The following is an 18605-nucleotide window of genomic DNA, read 5'->3' as shown; positions in this document are numbered from 1 at the left end:
GGATGGAGCTGGAGGCCATTATCCTAAGCAAACTCATGCAAGAACAGAAAACCAAACGCAGCATCACCTTACTTATAAATGGGAGCTAAACACTGAATACACATGGACACAAAGAAGGGGACACTAGATACCAGGGCCTAACTGAAGGTTGAGTGTGGGAGGAGGGTGAGGATCAAAAAATTACCTACTGGGTATGCTTATTATCTGGGAGATGAAATAATCTGTACACCAAACCCTCACGACATGCAATTTATCTATAGAACCAACCTGCACTTATACCCCTAAAACTAAAAGTTAAAAAAAAGAATGTATATTAATTTTGTAAATTAAAAAAACAAACAAACAAACAAAAAAACAGTAAGGGCAGGAGAAGAGTGCTGTCTGGGCAAACTATCAAAGCCATTAATCTCCAGCACAAACCTCTATCCCATTCACTGAACTCTGGTTCCGACCCCCGCTACCCTTTGCCTCAGCTTATCCTTCTTTCTCTGTTCACCTTTAGCTTTCCCCAATCACTTGCTATCAAATAGACTTCAGAGGACCAGGAAAACCTGTGGCGCACTTTCCCAGCGTTGAACTCACAGAAGAGGAGAATCTGAGATCAAAGTCAAAGTCAGCAGTTACCTCAGAGTCCTGACAAATGAGTTTTTCTTCTTTGATGCAGTTGCCAATTTAATTCTCAAGCATTTTTTTTAAGGTCATGACATTTAGAATAACAAGGCCCTAAAAATTAAATACTCCTTTATGTGCTTAATTTCTGACCCGAATGTAGTACTGAATGGCAAGTGAATGAAGCTGAATAGGTACAGAAACGTTAGTATAAACTGCTTTTAAATTGCAAGTTTGCAAGCCCAAGGCTTTCACTCTCTTACATAACGAGCATTAAAGAAAAGTGTTCTTTCCTGGATGCAAAGATAAATCTCCATTTTTCTAGGAGCCTCTGCAGCAGGATTCTTTCAGGAATTTTCCATTGAGACATTATGGCTAGGAGGAACTCCTTACCCCATTCTCTTTTGTACCGCCTCCTGTTCCCTTTTATACACATTTTTCCAGCTCCACTTGTGATAAGTAATGGAATTGGACAACCGTCTGTCAACCCAAGACAGTTTCCCCCAGAATCTAGCCCTCGGGTTGAAAACACCGTTTGAGAAAAGAAAATCACTGTAGACTATTTTTCTACTGTTCTAAATAGCTCAGCTGGAGGGAAGTTGTTATTTCCTCTTTAGCACGCCCTGTTGGAAAAATTTGCAGTTCTCTTTCCTCCCCTCCTGCACCAAACCTGCCCCCATCCTGCTCCTACCTCTCAGCTCATGTCAGGCCAGTATGGGGGTAACAGTTCCACAGCCTTCTCCATAATTTCTTAGGCTAGAGCCACATCCCTTCTAATCTAATCTGTGCCAACAGAAGAAAAGGAGCTGTCCTTGGAGAGTGTTCTGTTTCCTCTTCTGGAGATAGAGTGGAGGGGGCGGGTGGGAGAGCGTCTGTAGGATGCCATTCTAAACCTTGCTGGTTTGGGAGTGTGGTGGCATTCTCCACCTGACGGTTAGTACTGTAATATGTGGGCAAGCGACTTCAGACCCAGGAGAAATGAAACTTAACTCCCACCATACAGACCTGCCACCATCTTCAGGCTAAAGATGCTGCTGACTGTGACCGAGGATGTACCCACACGTGATAGGAACAAACTCACTAGACCCAGGGTCAGGTGAGCTGTCAGCTGACGGCACACAAGGGTCTTCTCTCAGTGAGCCTCCAGGGTTCTCTTCTGGTGAATGTGGACTGAATAAAGACCAGTGGTGGTCAAACTCTTCCCACAGATGTCATCTAAGTGGTAAAGTGTAAGAATGGAGTCACTCTGGGGGAGGTCTGAGGCCCCACCCATTTGGCCTTCCCCTGGTCCCTATGGGGAAAGCCACTGCACCTTGGAGGAACAAAGAGGACTCCTCAATATGGTGTGATAGGGGATAAGTGAGACCCTTCTTGATCCAAAATCCTACGACCCTGCCAAGTCCTCACCTCAGGGAAGAGGAAGCTCCAAATCCTTCCTCAGATGAGGTGCAGGGAATGGGGCTGCTGTGCTCAGGCTGGAAGGAAATGGTTTATGTCCCTGAAACAGGGGAAGTGGGGCAAGGCGGGCAGATGTTCAGGTTCAGCAGAGGTGGAGTATGGGCTAGCTGAAAAATCTACCTTAACGCTTCCACTTTTGAGAGACCTCTATTTCCTCTTTAGATTTTCAAGCATTACAAATAATAACAATAATAATAATAATAATAAAGACAGCACCTCATACTTTCCTCTTGGTTTTCACTGAGTACGGAAGAAAAAGCATCAGCAACGCCCTGGAGCTGAAGAATTCAGGTCAGAGCTAAAAAGTGACTTTGCTGACCGGGCTGACTGTTGGGTCCTAAAAAATACTCAGAAAAAATGCACAGAACCCCAGGCTCAATGCAGAGATTTCAATTTCATCTCCCTCTTTTAAACTGTATTTTCCTTTATTTATTTTTCGCTTTTGTGGATAACCATTGCTTCATACTCTTGAGGCTGGGCTGACTTTATGGAGAGGAGAGAGATAAGGCAGTGAAGTCACCTGCCCATGTCAGGAGGTAATTTAGAGGTGTCATAGGAAATATTCAGAAATTTTAAAGGATGGTACCACCTTCCACCATCTCTTCAGGGGACATGCCAAAGGAGAGATGCCAGATAAACAAAGAGAGAAAAAAAAATTAAAAAATCATCCACTTGGCTTTGACTTCTGAAAAAAAAAAAAACATATGAAACTTAAAGGTGAGACAAGAGACTTCTGATTTGCCAGAGCTGGATATGTTATAACTCAAAAGACCAAAGGCTGGAAGAGGCAGAGAAGCAGAGCACACTAGGAGATTGGAAGAGAGTGAGTTAGACCAGCCTCATACATCCTCCATGCTGACATCCAGTGTTCACCAAAGTGAGGCTACAAGAAGTAAACCTCTGAGAAGGAGAAGATCATGCAGGTGAGTGTCAGATTCTGCTCTCCATAATTCTCCCCATCTCTCACCCAGTTCTGGACCCTAGGTTGGGAAGAGGTGATTCTGAAACCTGAGACAGGCAGGAAACCCGGGCAGTAAAGAGGACCTGTGTTTGGCTACCAGCTTGAAAACCAATTTAAGGCAAGCCTCATAAAACTGAGCTCTGCATTGAGTAGAAATGGTTGCCAGTCACCTCTAAAAGAACCTAGTGCATATCTTGGTCTAACAAAACAGATCCATGAAGAGAAGGCTTGAGGCAGCAACCTTACCACAGTCTTTCTTGATGCCAGAAAACCACAGAAGGGCCTCAAGTTTTCTGTGCCCCTGAATAGGGCCAAGAAGAAGCTGAGAGGGCTAGTAAAACCAGAGGAGTTTAACAGAGAAGAAAGAGGATTCACCATGACCTTAGTGGACAAGGTGAGTACAGGTCTCTCGGTAGACACAGTAAGAATGAACACCACTGGCCTAACTGAAGATGTTAAGAACTCCATCTAAGTGGATGGATCCCAAAGAAAGAGAAAACACAAGGAAAAGCCTCCCACCCACACTGCTGCTCATAAGCCCTCAGCCCACCTCTACTGCCTGGAATTCAGGTACAGCCCTGCATTAACAGAACTGACCTGGGAGTGGCTTTATAAAGGTTTCACCTCAGAAATGAGGTTCAAAATAGAGGTAAGTTTGAAAATAAAATATCAACACAACAGTTTGTGTGTGTGTGTGTGCGCGCGCGCGCGTGTATTGCCACAGTTTTTACGGACCTGCATTTGTAAGACTGTAAACTCTCATTTCTGCAATAGGCACAGAAATAAGACAGCTCCTCCCACGGTCGAGAGCCATAATGTGTCTCAGAGGCCAGGACTGCCTGTGGACACCACGCCCACTGCCTGCAGCTTCTGGAAGAGGCTGCTGACAGGTTAGGGGAGGTAGACTGTATGCTCACTTCCTCTTCCTCCCTCTCTCCACAGCTAAGTTGCCAACTGAAAGTTGCCTTTTATTTCACCTCTGATCTCTCCCTTGTACTCATGCCCTCCTCTTCATTTGAACTGCCACCACCTCAGGTCAGCCCTGTTGACTGTCACAAATTATTGTGCGAGCTGCGTGGAAAGAGGTGTCAAATCAAAGGAAAAGGTCAGCCTTCCCTTGCTCAATTTTGTCCAGGTAAGGCATTATTACTTAAGTGTTTCATTTCACAGAATGACTCTGGGAATTTATCAATGCCCTCACTCCCCCGAATGTGTTCTTATCCAATAGGAAAACACTGTCAAATCCATATTAGATAGTTTGGCCAGGCCTCGTAGCTCACACCTGTAATCCCAGCACTTTGGGAGGCTGAGGCGGGCAGATCACATGAGGTCAGGAGTTCAAGACCAGCCTGGCCAACATGATGAAACCTCATCTCTACTAAAAATATAAAAAATTAGCTGGGCGTCATGGTGGGCACCTGCAATCCCAGCTACTTGGGAAGCTGAGGCAGGAGAATCCCTTGAACCTCAGAGGCAGAGGTTGCAGTGAGCCGAGATCACACCACTGCACTCCAGCATGGGTGACAGAGCAAGATTTCATCTCAAAAAAAAAAAAAAAAAAAAAAAATCCGTATTAGATAGTTAAACGTTCTACCCTAATAGGTGATTATTTTCTCCTGCATTAGGATACTGTTGGTACTGTCATAAATGAACTACCACCAACAGGTAGCTTCTGCTTCCCCTCATGCTTACATGAAAACTCTGCTCTAAGTCAGAGCCTAGAAATGAGATCTTTAACAATGAAGGACAGTCTTAGAACCTCATGGAAAGAATCGTACCAAGTTTGAACTCCTGACACTTCAAGTAACAGACTCATTGGTGCAGGCTTCCAAGGTTATATATCTTAGATAACTTCCAAAGGGTATTCATAAAAGCAAACTGTTGACCCAATATCTGGTGGAGCAAAAATAATTATATTGGACTGAAGGAACTGATGAGGAAATAGAATTTCAGTTGTTTTGTAATATTATTGGTATTATTTTTAATGTTCTATTTTCTGATATCATGTAGTTTTTACTGTTTTTTCCTGATCTTTATCTCACTATTAACTTAGTAGTCTGTGCTTTTGTAAGCATTTTGAAATGAAAGATTTTTAAATGGTAATCTTGTGCTCACTGACCTTTCAGAATTCAGGAATAACTTTGTCTGAGTCTCTTTACTTTTAATGGCAATGGGGTTACTTGTATAGATTCAGTAAGAATCTGTTCTCATTTTTACATATAAATAATTGAACAAATGGATGGCACAGTCAAGGCCACACCTGGAGTGTCAATCTCATCTGCTTACATATGAAGCACATCATTAAGAAACAAGGGTTGTTCTTTATTTGCAAAATCATGAGGCCCTCCCAGAAACTTGGACTGTTACCTTATAATGGCAGACTTGGAGGCCATCTCTTTTAAGGAGAGATGCATTCACCCCCATTTATAGATGTTACAGGCAAAACAGTGGCAATGTCATTCTTTTATTTATTTATTTATTTATTTATTTTTGAGATGGAGTCTCGTTCTGTTGCCCAGGTTAAAGTACAGTGACGTGATCTTGACTCACTGCAACCTCCACCTCTTGAGTTCAAGCGATTCTCCTGCCACAGCCCCGAGTAGCTGGGACTACAGGCGCCAGTTACCACGCCTGGCTGATTTTTGTATTTTTGGTAGAGACGGGGTTTCATCATTTTGGCCAGGTTGGCCTTGAGCTCCTGACCTCCAGTTATCCACCCACCTCGTTCTCCCAAAGTGCTGGGATTACAGGTGTGAGCCACCACACCTGGCTGGCAATGACTTTCTTAGTTTGGTTTCCTAGCCTCAGAATCAAAGCAATAAATAATATACGTAGAATAAGAGAGGTTTCTGAAATTTCCTAAGATTTTTAAGAAATCTCTAACAGAAGTTAATTTTCTGGGCTATGTAGTTGCTTAACACCACATGGCTTTAGATTTTCTGACCAGACTACAAAGAGGCTTATGTATATCAGTTAACTTTTATTACTGTATTTATAACTAAATGAATCAGGCCTAACCGCAATGAGATTAGCTTTTTAGAAATCAAGAATAATCACTGGAGATTATTTATAATCACAGTGTTTCATGGTTTATAGCATCCTTCCACATCCTGACTTAAACCTTCTAAAGAGCCTTTAAACACAATATTCCTGAAGTCACCATGATCACATTTAGATTTGAAATCTTCATCATCTATTTGCCCTGGAAAAGACAACATGGCTTACAAAGAGTCAAGTAGATAAACACTCACACCACATTCATTCCACTCCATTACAAATCACTCCTAGATTTAAAAACATAAGCATACACACACACGTGTGGATGCACACACACACACGCACACACACAGAGAAATGAGTTACAGCTGAGAAAGCCCAATTCCACAGAAGGCAAATTCAAACGTCTATCTTCAGTCTTAACAAGGAAGGCTCAAAAAGAGGCTGAGACCAGTGGGACAACATTACTTTCTCCATCATGAAAACATCCAAATGAGCCCAACCTTTCCTGCCCCTCTCAGCCATGGAAGAGCAGCAGCCACCCCTAGGGAGGTATTCTCTTTCATCTGTCCCCTGGCTCTGTGCTGCCTTACAAGCAGAATATATTAATAAGGAAATACTTTAGGAGAGAACTCTCTCCACTGTGGTGACATCTCTGCAGTCTCTGTTTTGATATTTGGCCTTGAGAAGTTCAAAGGATTCGAAAGATTCGAGTTCAAGAAAGACCAAGATGTACCCCAGGGCCGGTCCTGGTCTTAGATGCTGAAAAACACTCCTCCCACACCATAAGCGATTATGACCTCTGAAAGAACCTAGTGGATATCCTGGTCTAACAGGATTATTTTCGAAGGTTCTTCTTCTTCTTTGTAATGGTAGTTGAAGGCAAGTCAGTTTAGGGTCCCTAAATCTGGAGTACTTACTTGTCATGTCTGCTCATTTCTCCAGTTTGTTCCTGGTGCCTAGGACAGAGCTCGGCCACATCAACCCTCCGTGACGCCCCCATTCCCGCCCAGGAATTTTCTGGAGGAGACCCCCACTCACCACTCCTTTCTGCCTTATGCTTTGGTGGCTCAGGCTCTGGGAGACACGGACAGGGCCCGTCACAGAGGGTGGTGAGGCTTTTGCCAGTAGAACAAGCATGGAACTCCAACTTGCACTGCAAAAGAGAGACACAACAGGTCTTAAGAATGCAGCCAAAACAGACCCCCTACTCCGCCTCCTTTCAGTGCCCTTTGCTTCACAAAAGCAGACAAAGCAGGGAGAGGTCCACCTCAAGTAGAGGTCTCAATTACAGAATACTGAATAAGAAATGGCCTTTTATATTTTACCAAATGCAGAGGATAACTTCTAAAAACACTGTGGAAGCCCTAGAAGACTTCCTTTAATGATGGTAAACCCTACTGTCACTATTTCTAAAATAAAATTATTAATATGAAACTTAACATCAGTAGAGTCCTATGTGGTCCAGGAACCCCCTCCATTTACTTTGAGGCATCTTGTCCACACTCCTCCCGTGTGGAGGAAGCACTGCTGGAATACCACTCCCGGTCCCTCTCAGCCTGCTCACATGCTCTTCCCGAGAGGGAAGAGGAACAATCCCTTTAGTAAGTCCGTATGGTAATCTGAGGCTCAGCCCCTTCCCCTTGGGAGCAACAAGGAGTGAATGCTCTTGTTTCCATTGTCCAAAACCTAAGTTTCCACGGGTCTTGCCCCATCAGAGGATGCCTGTGGTCTAACTAGCTTGTGACTCCGTGGAAATGGTTACCTAATTCTAGGATTAAATATTAGAAGCCCATAATCCACATTCTCTTGTCAACCCTTTATCAGCAGCAATGGTCATATTTTAGTCATTTTTCTATCAGCTCTTTACTCTTAAGTCTCAATGAATTCTCAGAACACAGGCAGGAGACAGCAATGTTATTAGTCGGTGCAAAAGACCACAACAATTATCAGCATTTTTATTATTCCTACATTATGGAAGAAGAAATTGAGACTCAGGTTGAATAACTTGCAAAAGATCACAAAGCTCAGGGCCAAGCACTTAATGCATGCCACAACACTGTGTAGATGGGGCTTCAGAATACAGACATCCCATACTGAACTGTGTGTGGCTAATTATGCAACTTTGCTATTCGCCTGGATCTGTGTTGTCTGAGAGTTTACTCCTTTTTTGTCTGTAAATTTCTCAAGATCAAGGCCGGTGTGTAATCGGTCCTCTGCAAAGACCCACGGGCCGAGGACCACATGCGTATCTGGTGGAGGTTCAAAGGAAAAAGAGATAGGTGAAATTTAACGAGCACCCACTGTGCGTGCAGCTCTTATCAGGTGCCATGGGGAATCTTTTAAATGAAAGAAAAGAGGAGATACAGTCCGTGCCCTTGGAAAGCACAAATGCATACCTTTGAAAAAAGTCCACTAGCATTTGCAAAGCTACACATGAGTGCAGATAAATCCCGGCTCATTGTGAGAGGACAAGCTATTCAGTCCCTATACTGATGAGAAACGGAGGGAAAGAGTACTTTAAACCTGGTTCTAAATGTACTGAAGTCACTCCTGTGTCACTCCAATGATCACCCATATAGTCGCTGGCTGCCTGTTCAGGAAGAGGGCAACAGAGCAAACCTACAGAGTGCTGGCTTCCTCTTGACACAAAACTCCCTCTCGTGCATATGTGTTCAGTGCCTAGTACGTGCCCAGCATGGCAGCAGGCGTTGAGGGGGCTATACAAAAACAAGTCATTGCCCACATCTCACACATCAACTGAGCTGATGAAGCAAAGAAGAGTGTGTCCTTGTAAAGCCATGTGGATGTGACTCTGAGGTGAGGCAGGACATATGTCTCTGTAGGGATGGCGTGCAAAAGAGGCCCTCAAGTATGGGGTGTGCCTACAGACAGCACGTGGACTGAAGGTGAGCTGAGTGGAATGCTGAGAAGACAGCAGGCAGGTCACTAGCATGAGGAGCTTCCTTTCACTCAGCACAGCGTGTGTGCACGTGCCCACGGCTGAACACAGCTGCCATGACTGGCCTGCTGCCTCCTCCGCCTCTTCGGGGCTAGTTCTCTGGAACAATCCTCTGTTTCAGACTAGTGGTTCTCCGGCTCATTAACAGAATCCTTAAAGCTAATTTAGGGGGGAAAATATATTTTTATGTGTCCATGTATTTTATAAAGTCAAAATTGTTACCTTTATTTATCATAAAGCCTTATCATGCTATTGCTATTACTGCCTGATTGTATCTGTGACAGACTGTGAGACTCCCCCTCTCCACCCCATTCTCTTCTCTCTCTGAGGGAGGAATCTACACTTCTGCTCCAGGCCCTGTATCTTGCAGCAGCACCTCCCTGTAGGAGAGTCAACTTTCCCACCAGCTCTAGCTGCATGCTCACTCCAACCAGTGGTGGTTAGGAGAGATGCAAGCCAGGTTTGAGCAGACATGTCAAGAATCACTGGTTTCATCACCTCTCTTGCTCTTCTCTACCATGAAAATGATGTGCCAGATAAGGGCTGCTCCCTTTTGCCCAAGACCCAGAAGGCAGAGAACATGAAACAGAGCTGAAGTGTTCTGAACAGAGCCACAGCTAACACACAATATGAACATGGAAATAGGGTTTATCATAATAAGTCAATGATGTTTGGGGATTATTTGTTATTACAGTATAACTTAGAAAACTCTGACCAACAGAATGACTTACTTCCTACTAGACCATGAAGGCCTTAACAGCAAGAAAAGGTTTTAGTTACTGTTTTATCCTTGACATGATATGACATACACAGAGCCCTGGCATAGAGTAGGTGTTCAATAAACAGCTGCTGAACGACAAAGGCAGAAAGAAGGGAACCACAATTCACTTTGCTGCTCTGGACCTCTGTTCCAATCTCTGGGTGCTTACCAATCTGCCTGCATAAGGAAGGAAATGCTGGAGCTCAGTACTCAACACATTCATCCTAAACCATCCTTTACCCGTGTCTACACCCTGAGACACCCCTTTGAGCTCCACATTCAGTACTCTGACCCTCAGCCTCCCTGCTCACCCCAGCCTATCACTGGAGTATGAGTCTCTCTGGGTGGTCTTGCCATGACTGCAGGCCCTGTGGACTGTAATTCCTGGAACTCCACTTTCTCGGCTGGCCTGCAGCATCCCCTCTCCTGTCCAGTCCTGGTGGCCATCTCTGCAGGCAGCCTGGTCTCCTCCCTAGCTACAGAAAGACACCACCAGAGAAAACAGTACTTTTATCTGCATCAGTGAAAATCCAAGTTCAAGGGCACAGATCTGGTTTTTTTTGTTTATTTGTTTGTTTGTTTTTACCTTTCAGGGCAATATGTGGCATTTCAATGAAGCCCAAAAGGCTGCATAATTTCTTTCTTTTTTTTTTTTTTTAGGAGACAGGGTCTCACTCTGTCACCCTGACTAGAGTGCAGAGGCATAATCATAGCTCACTGCAGTCTTGAACTCCTGAGCTCAAGCAATCCTCCTGCCTCAGCCTCATGAATAGCTGGGACTACAGGCATGTGCCACCATGCTTAGCTATTTTTTTTTAATGTTTTGTAGAGATGGGGTCTCACTATATTGCCTAGGCTGGTCTCAAACTCCTGGGCTCAAGCCATCCTCCTACCCCAGCCTCCTGAAATGCTACAATTACAGGCAAGAGCCACCATATCCAGCCATAATTCCATTTTTTATAAAGCTCAAAACAGGCTATTTAGAGATACATATACATGTGGTAAAAGTTCCCTTAAAACCTGGCAGGGGAGGGGACCACGACCAATACCATGAAGATAGGGGTCACCTCCCCAGGGGAGGCAGCAGGATTAGTCAGAGAGGAGCCCAAAGGAAGCATCACAAACACTGATCGTGTTTTATTTTATAAAGTAAGCATTAGATTCTGAGGCTTTTGTTCTGTTACTAAGCTTGACAACTTCTATAAATAATACATACATTTTTATGTATCAAAGACTTTATGATAAAATATAAAACAATGTTTATAGGCTCCTATGGAGGTGACAACCAAGCTAGAACCACACCTCCCAGAAAACTCCATGAGCGAGCCCAGCAAGTGTGGGGAGAGCCCTCCATGCAGGGTTGAGAGTGTGAAGCTGTGCTCCCAAGCCCACGGCCTCCCACAGATGTTCTCTTCCCACAACACTTCTCTAATTCTCACCCTTGAAGTTACCCTTCCCATCACTTTCCCTCATCCTCCCTCCTCCCTTCTCCCAGGTTCTTTCTAAGGAAGAACAGATACAGAAGCCAAAACCTGATCACCATTCCAGCTTCACGCAGAGGACTCTATGTAAAGACTATAAATCTCAGTTTTTTAAGCACCCAGTTTCTGGCACTTTGTTACAGTAGCACTAACAAATTAATATACTTTCCATCCAGATTTTTTAAAAAGAAAGAGACTCTAAGGAATGAAGACACTTTGTCTTAGGTTTATAAAGCACAGATCTTTGTGCCAAGATGGCTCAGCTCTGCTGGAAAGAAACAAAACAAAAACTATGAAACAGCAGCCTCAGGATATGAGCAGTTGGACCTAAAGAACTTGGCCAAATTCTATCAGTTGTGACGCATGCCCAGAGAAGAGGAAATATTAAAAATTCAAACCTTCATATTGATTTTGTGATGAAGCAGTCAAATAAATAATTAACTCTAACTCTCTAACGGAGGAGAGTTGAGAAACTAGGAAATAAGTTAAGGACTTTTAAACATGATACTAGAACCCATGCTCATATAAACACAGAATATTATTATAAATACAAACCCCTGGGGATTCTAGACCCTTGACCTGCTGAAACAGAAATGCCTGCCCTTATCACTGCAGAGAGAAGAAGCGGCGAGAGCCAATGATGACATGAACGGGCAGATACATTCAAAATGTTGACCTACTTAAAAATAAATGTGCTAGGAGATTTTCCAACCAATCTTTCCTTCCATTTTGCATAACACGCTAATACATTGGTTGGAATGAGTGAACGTTTTCCTGCAAATGGCCAGTAAATCTTTCTCTTCTATGATTTGTAAAGCACAGCTAACAACCTCTTTCTGGTTCATTGCTCACACAGGTCTCAACCAAGTACATTTCTCTACCACACCACACTCTGCCTCGCATGCTTTGAGTATTATTTTTAACATTTTATTCAAATTGCTTTCTCCACTGTATTTCATCAACCTATCATCCATTTTTTAAGCCAGACTGTTGACAGTTCACAGCTGACAATTTTGTTCGCAGTTGATGAATTCTGATTTGTTTTTATTTGCCCAAAATCATGTCACAGTAGGTGGGGGGAGCAATCCTGAGGCTTTGCCGGCTTTAATAATTGGGCAGGAAGTGAGCGACTGCTGACTGCCCCAGTCAGATGCCAACATGCTATTCCCGGCTGACGGGAGAATAACCACCCATTTCTGCACAGGGCTTGAGTGGCTCAGTGGTCATCTGGAAGAAGCTATGCACAGAAACAAGGGAAGGTCTTTGGTCTCATTTAGAACCTTATTGAACATCCATAAATACATGTGTTCCTTTCTGCATTTAACACATATTCACTGAGCATCTACTATGGGCCAGACCCTGGTCTAGGTGTAGAACCAGTGGGACAAAGGCCTGTTTCCATGAATTTCACATGGCAGGCATTGGTGAGAGTCAAGGAATTAAACAAAAGAGAGAAAGAGACAGGGAATAAAGGAGAGGGAATGGTGTATTGCATGGTGTGATCAGTAAACCTTCTGGAAAGATGACATCTGAGCAGAGAACAGAATATAGTGAGCCATGCAGCTCTCTGGGGAAGGAGGGTCTGGGAAAAAGAAACACAAAGGCCCAGGGTAGAAGATTCTGACTACACTTGAGAAACACTGAGGAAGCTGGAGAGGGATGAGGAGAGTGGAAAGGACCATCGCAGCGGAACTGATGGTTGGCCTGTGCGTGGCCCAGGGCACACTCTTGCATTCTCTCACTCTCTCTTTCCCTCTGTGTGGTACACACACACTTCCATGAGTTAAGACTTCCAAATACATCAGAGCCTTAAACTTCTTTAAGACAAAGCTGCTAAAAATATAAAAGAGGAAAATGCTTTTTTTTTTTTTTTTAACAAGAGAATAGCAGCTACAAAATGTAAAAGAAAGGCTAGAGTTAGAAAGTCACCATTTTGAAACTCCTCATGTAATTAATTGAGTCAGAAAAGGACCATTTAATGTTTGCTAAAAATTTTGGGTGAAAGTTATTAGAGAATGAAACATTCACACAGTCTCAAAATGTCTCCTTACAGCATCGCTATTATTATACAAAGAAGAAAACGCACACTTTCAATAAAACAAATGGCAGTCACCCCTTAACAAAGGGACCAAGGGTCCAAGCTAATACCACTGGCAGTGGGACGGGCTGGCACGTGCCTCCTAATATGCAACAAAAGAAAATACACAGTAGCACCTGTGAGGCACTGATATTAAAAAGGTTGAACCCAAGTCTATGCATTAGGAAACAGACAAATCCAAAATTGAGGACATTTTATAACAGTCTGAACTCTAAAAGCAAACAAAACAAACCTGGGGCGAGTGGATTATCATACTAGAGTAATCATTTCTAATTAAAATAAATTAAAAATCGGAAACAAATGAAATGAGCAAAAGTTAATTGAACCCTGACTAATAATTATACAAAACACATTATTATACAAACATTTTGGGAATAATTTCTGTGATGTTAATGTGAACTATATGCTAGGTGATATTATGGAATGTTCTTACAGGTATAATAATACCTACTAAGGTTAAGGTGGTTATATAAGAGAATGCCCCTTTTCTTAGGGGTGAGGTGTCACAATGCTGCAAATCCTAACCAGTTCAGGGGAAAGTGTGTATGTATATACAGAAAGCAAGAGTACATGAATGTGCCAAAATACTAACAACTGCCAAATATTTTTGTTTAGATTGTGTTTTGAGACTAAGTTTCTCTCTCGTCGCCCAGGCTGGAGTGCAGTGACCTGATTTCGACTCACTGCAACCTCCGCCTCCCAGGTTCAAGCGATTCTCCTGCCTCAGCCTCCCTAGTAGCTGGGATTACAGGCACCTGCCATCACGCCCGGCTAATTTTTGTATTTTTAGTAGAGACGGGTTTCACCATGTTTACCAGGCTGGTCTCAAACTCCTGACCCCAATGGATCTGCCCGCCTCATCCTCCCAAAATGCTAGGATTACAGATGTGAGCCACTGCAATAACTGTCAAATCTTAATGATGGGTATACAGTATTCATTGCATTATTCTTTAAATGCTCTGTACATTGAATAATTATTAAACTAATAGACAGGGGAAGAAAATTTAACTTGCTTTGCCCAGTGGTGCTAGGAGAACTCTTCCCAGAAACCACTCCTCTTTTCTCTCCCTAAACCCCTCCCTCGTCAGTGGCTTACCACTCTCAGCTGTTGCAATTACTGTCCCTCCTGCAGCTCCCGCTAGAGGGTGGCTCTCAGCGGGGCAGGGACTGGATCGTATTTCCTGCTGTATCCAGGCTGGCTTACACCTGGTAAAGAGCTGACCTTCAGTAAGGATTTGTTAAAGAAACAAGTGATTGAGGTTTTCCTAAAGCACAAAATTCTCTTGATTGATATCAGCAATTAGCTTTGCTCATTTTCTCACCTTGTTTATCTTGTCAGTGATTTAGCGAACCCTTTTCCAGTGAGTGAGGAGGTAAGTTTCAGTCCAGTTCATGTACAGATTGTCACAGGCTTGGTTTTAGAGGCAAGCCTGAATAAAGTTTCTCTAAACTGTAACAAAACCAGTGGAGAGTCTTGCCATCCTCCAGGCAACACATCCAAGAGTGACCGGCACCGTGGAGAGGAGTGCAGCCCTGCCCTGCCCTGCATGTGCAGGCCCACCCCCGGCAGGCTCTTGGTCCCTGCTTTAAGTTCCCCAACTGCACACAAGAGGAGCTGCCTTGGCTCACCTCCACTGTTCTCACTTCTGGGCCTTTTCCCTGTTTTCTCCTCTGCCTTGGATTTTCTTAGGACTGGACACTATTTTGACATTTTACATTTCTGTGGGATTTTTTACTTATCTGGGATGTTGGAGAATGGGGCAGATGAAGAAGGACTTGAAGTTCCTGGGCCTGTCATCCTCTCTAGGAGACAGCTGACCCCTTGGAGGGAGGACAGCCTGGTGTACATCGGAGACGTGGGACCATGCACAGCCTCACCAGGCAAGGCCTAGATGCAGCAGAGAGCCCAGACCCGAAGGGCTCTCAGTGAAGGCCCACAGTCGGGCCAGCTGCAGCCCTCCCCTCTTCCCAGCTGGGCTGCGGTGCCTTTCCTCCAGGAAAGCTTTTCTCAGGCTCCTGCCTCTGTGCCCCAGGACAATTCTCTCATTGCACCCACCACTGGACAGTGCTTATCTGTTTACATATCTACTTCTTGAAGGAAATAGGTATCTTTGACTAGAGCCTAGCATATCACAAGTACAGGTGCTCCTCAACTTACTATGGGGTTACATCTCAATAAACCCATCTTAAAGTAAAAATATCAGAAACTGAAAGTGCATTTAATACGTCTAACCTACCAAACATCATAGCTTAGCCTAGCCTACCTTCAGTGTACTCAGAACACTCGCATTAGCCTACAGTGGAGCAAAATTATCTAAGATAAAGCCTATTTAATAATAAAAGGTAGGACAGCTCATGTAATTGATTGAATACTGCACTGAAAGTTAAAAAAAAAAAAAAAAAAAAAAAAAAAAAAAGAATGGTTGAAGGGTAGCCAAAGTACAGTTTCTACTAAATTTGTATCTCCTTTGCACCATCCTAAAGTCATACCATTTTCAGTTGAGCCACTGTAAGTCAGGGACCATCTGTGTCTAATACATTTTTTGTTTATTTATGGGATATACCTTATGTAACCCTATGTGAGAGCAGGTGTTAATACATTCATTCTATAGATTAAGAAACTGAAACTAGAGAAAGTAAATGACTGCCTTGGGGACACAAGGTGAATAAGTAACAGATTTTAATTTTTTTTTTTTTTTTTTTGAGACAGAGTTTCGCTCTGTTGCCCAGGCTGGAGTGCAGTGGCATGATCTCAGCTCACTGCAAGCTCTGCCTCCCGGGTTCATGCCATACTCCTGCCTCAGCCTCCCGAGTAGCTGGGACTACAGGTGCCCGCCACCATGCCTGGCTAATTTTTTTGTATTTTTAGTAGAGACGGGGTTTCACTGTGTGTTAGCCAGGATGGTCTTGATCTCCTGACCTCATGATCCACCCGCCTCGGCCTCCCAAAGTGCTGGGATTACAGGCATGAGCTACCGTGCCCGGCCCCCACAGATTTAATTTTTAATCCAACCCCTTCACTTCTCCCTAGTCCAGTGCTATGTGTAATGACTCACAGACTTCTACAACAGTGAGGGGTTTGGCAAAGCCTTTACAGGCATCCTAGGAAGACAGAAAGGAGAGGGAAATTATGAGAGAGCTGGGGAAAGGGAGAGAGAACAGGAGGTGCCCTGCTGGCAGCTGTATGGTGCTGATCTGCAGGGAAGAAATGGAGTCAGCCAAAGACAACCCTTGCTTGTCAACTGTGACTTGACACTAGTGATAGTGATGTTATTCAAAGCCACTTTAACATGTGGCAATTAGCTAATCCAACTTACAGAAGTGAAGCTGATCAGCTCACAGACCTGAATCAGGTGTTGTGGCCACCTTCTGTGTTCCAGAAGCTGACAGCAGCCAGACTTAGCTTCTCCTGGAGGCGTAAAGCCCTGCAGCTATTCCTAGCTAACAGATTAACTGTCAAGTGTGATCATCAGAGCTCTCCCAAGCAGTCCAGAGTGGCCCAGCCAGGGCCTCAGAAGACAGTTCTGTTCATAGGATCTGGCCTTTGACTCCCACCTGATGCAAGTTCCTTGAGAGAGCTGTCCATGCTCATGCACCCCAAGGCCACAGATAGGCTGTACCTCGAAAGTGGACAGGAAGAGCTTGCTGAAATAAATTCATCATCTTCCCAGAAACTCTAGGAAGTTGGAGACTATCACTTTCATTTTACAGATGAGAAGCAAAAAAAGGGTAAGAAAGGAAAGAACACAAATAAGAATGTAAGAAGGAGACGGCAAGAAAAGAAAGTTGTAGAGGAGGCATGGCAGAGGAGACGATGGAAGAAAAGAGAGAAGAAATACAAGGAGGAGAACAGAGATGCTTCAAGTATAGAAAAAAGCACAAAATATTCCAGAGAGACCTGGGAGGTGCAAGAGGCAATGTGGGAGCAGAGACCTTGTTCACAGGTCTCTCCCCCAGCCAGGATATGTGGGCTCAGGCAGCGCTAGGAGAAAGGAAAAGGATGTTCTGAGGTGCTGGCACCTGCTTAAAATTAAAATGTCTCTGCAGCTATAAATGCCCTCGAGATGCCTGCCTCTCCAGCTGGCCTGTTTCCTTGGAGGGGACCCAGCCCACACTAAGCCTCCTCTCCATGCTGTCTGTTCCCCACTGGCTGGGGCAGTTTACTCCACAGACAGAGTTCACTGGAGGTGGAGGGCAAGTTGAGGTGGCACCTGCCTGGCAGCATTCCTGGCACATGGTAGACAATTAATCTTTGCTCCTTCCTCCATCCCCCAAAGCCCACATTCATTCTTCTCTTCCTCCAATGGCTTCTCCACGCCAGAGTGATCTGTGTAAAATGCAAATGTGTTTGTGACACCCTACCCCAGCTTACAATCATTCCTTGTATCCTGCTATCCTCAGACAAAAAGTAAAGATTTTTAGCCCAGCAGAAAAGGTCCCCAGAGATCTGTACCCCACATATCTCTCCACCCACATCTCTTACGTCTCTCCAAACACATGCTTACTGCGACCCAGCTTGCAGACCATGCTCACTCCCGCTCTGTCTCCTTGGCCATGTCCCTCGAGGCTTCCTCTTGGATGCTTTGCTTTGTCTACAGTTCCCCGTGGAGCCTGCAGTAGGTATCCCTAAGTACTTCTAGCACCTGCCCACCTCTAACACTCTGTCTTTTGCCCTGTACTTCAATGACAGCTTTCTTGCCTCTCTCTCTTATGAGCTCCATGAAGACTAGGTTTTAATTCACTTGGTTAGCCCCAGTGCCTAGAAAAGAATCTAAAAAAGAGCATGTACTAAATAAATGTTGGACAGCTATATAGATGCATGGGCAGGAGGATGGAGGGACAGCCCCACCCATCTAACCACCTGCTGAGCAATCAACACAGCTCTGTTGTCATCTCCAAAGCACTTGGCCAAATGAAGTCATCTCTCACTAGCCATCTCCAGGCTTTGATACTCCTTGGCTCCATGAGTAGCATCTGGACTGTCACAGTCCAACAGGTGCAAAGCTCTGACTGTCTCTCCTACCATCCCATCTGATTCCCCCCACTTAGTGGAATGTCGTACCAAAGATCTCAAACTAACCTTTCCCTCTCAAGCCCTGATCAAAGCTCAAGTCCTCCCTTTTGATGCTGGTCACCATCTGGTACTGATGCTGCTTCTTCAACAACACTGCCCTGACTCTTCAACATGCAACAATCCTTCAGTAGGTGTCTTCTCCCTCCTCCCTGTCTCTGCTTCACTCTGATGTTGCCCTCATCTGAATACCTCTTTCCTTTCCCAT

General features: G+C 44.3%; 1 protein-coding gene across 1 annotated transcript in view; it reads right to left on the bottom strand.

The window, feature by feature from the left end:
* SPOCK1 (SPARC (osteonectin), cwcv and kazal like domains proteoglycan 1) overlaps positions 1-18605 on the bottom strand; it is a 515600-nt gene that overhangs the window by 79944 nt on the left and 417051 nt on the right. Inside the window, exon 6 of the mRNA XM_008014545.3 lies at positions 7067-7181. Within this exon, the coding sequence (XP_008012736.2) occupies positions 7067-7181 (115 nt within the window). The remainder of the gene's footprint in view (positions 1-7066; positions 7182-18605) is intronic.

This window comes from Chlorocebus sabaeus, chromosome 23 (genome assembly GCF_047675955.1).
Source record: "Chlorocebus sabaeus isolate Y175 chromosome 23, mChlSab1.0.hap1, whole genome shotgun sequence".
Taxonomy (NCBI): domain Eukaryota; kingdom Metazoa; phylum Chordata; class Mammalia; order Primates; family Cercopithecidae; genus Chlorocebus; species Chlorocebus sabaeus.
Note: the sequence above shows the minus strand (reverse complement) of the source record. Positions and strands in the feature narration are given on the sequence as shown.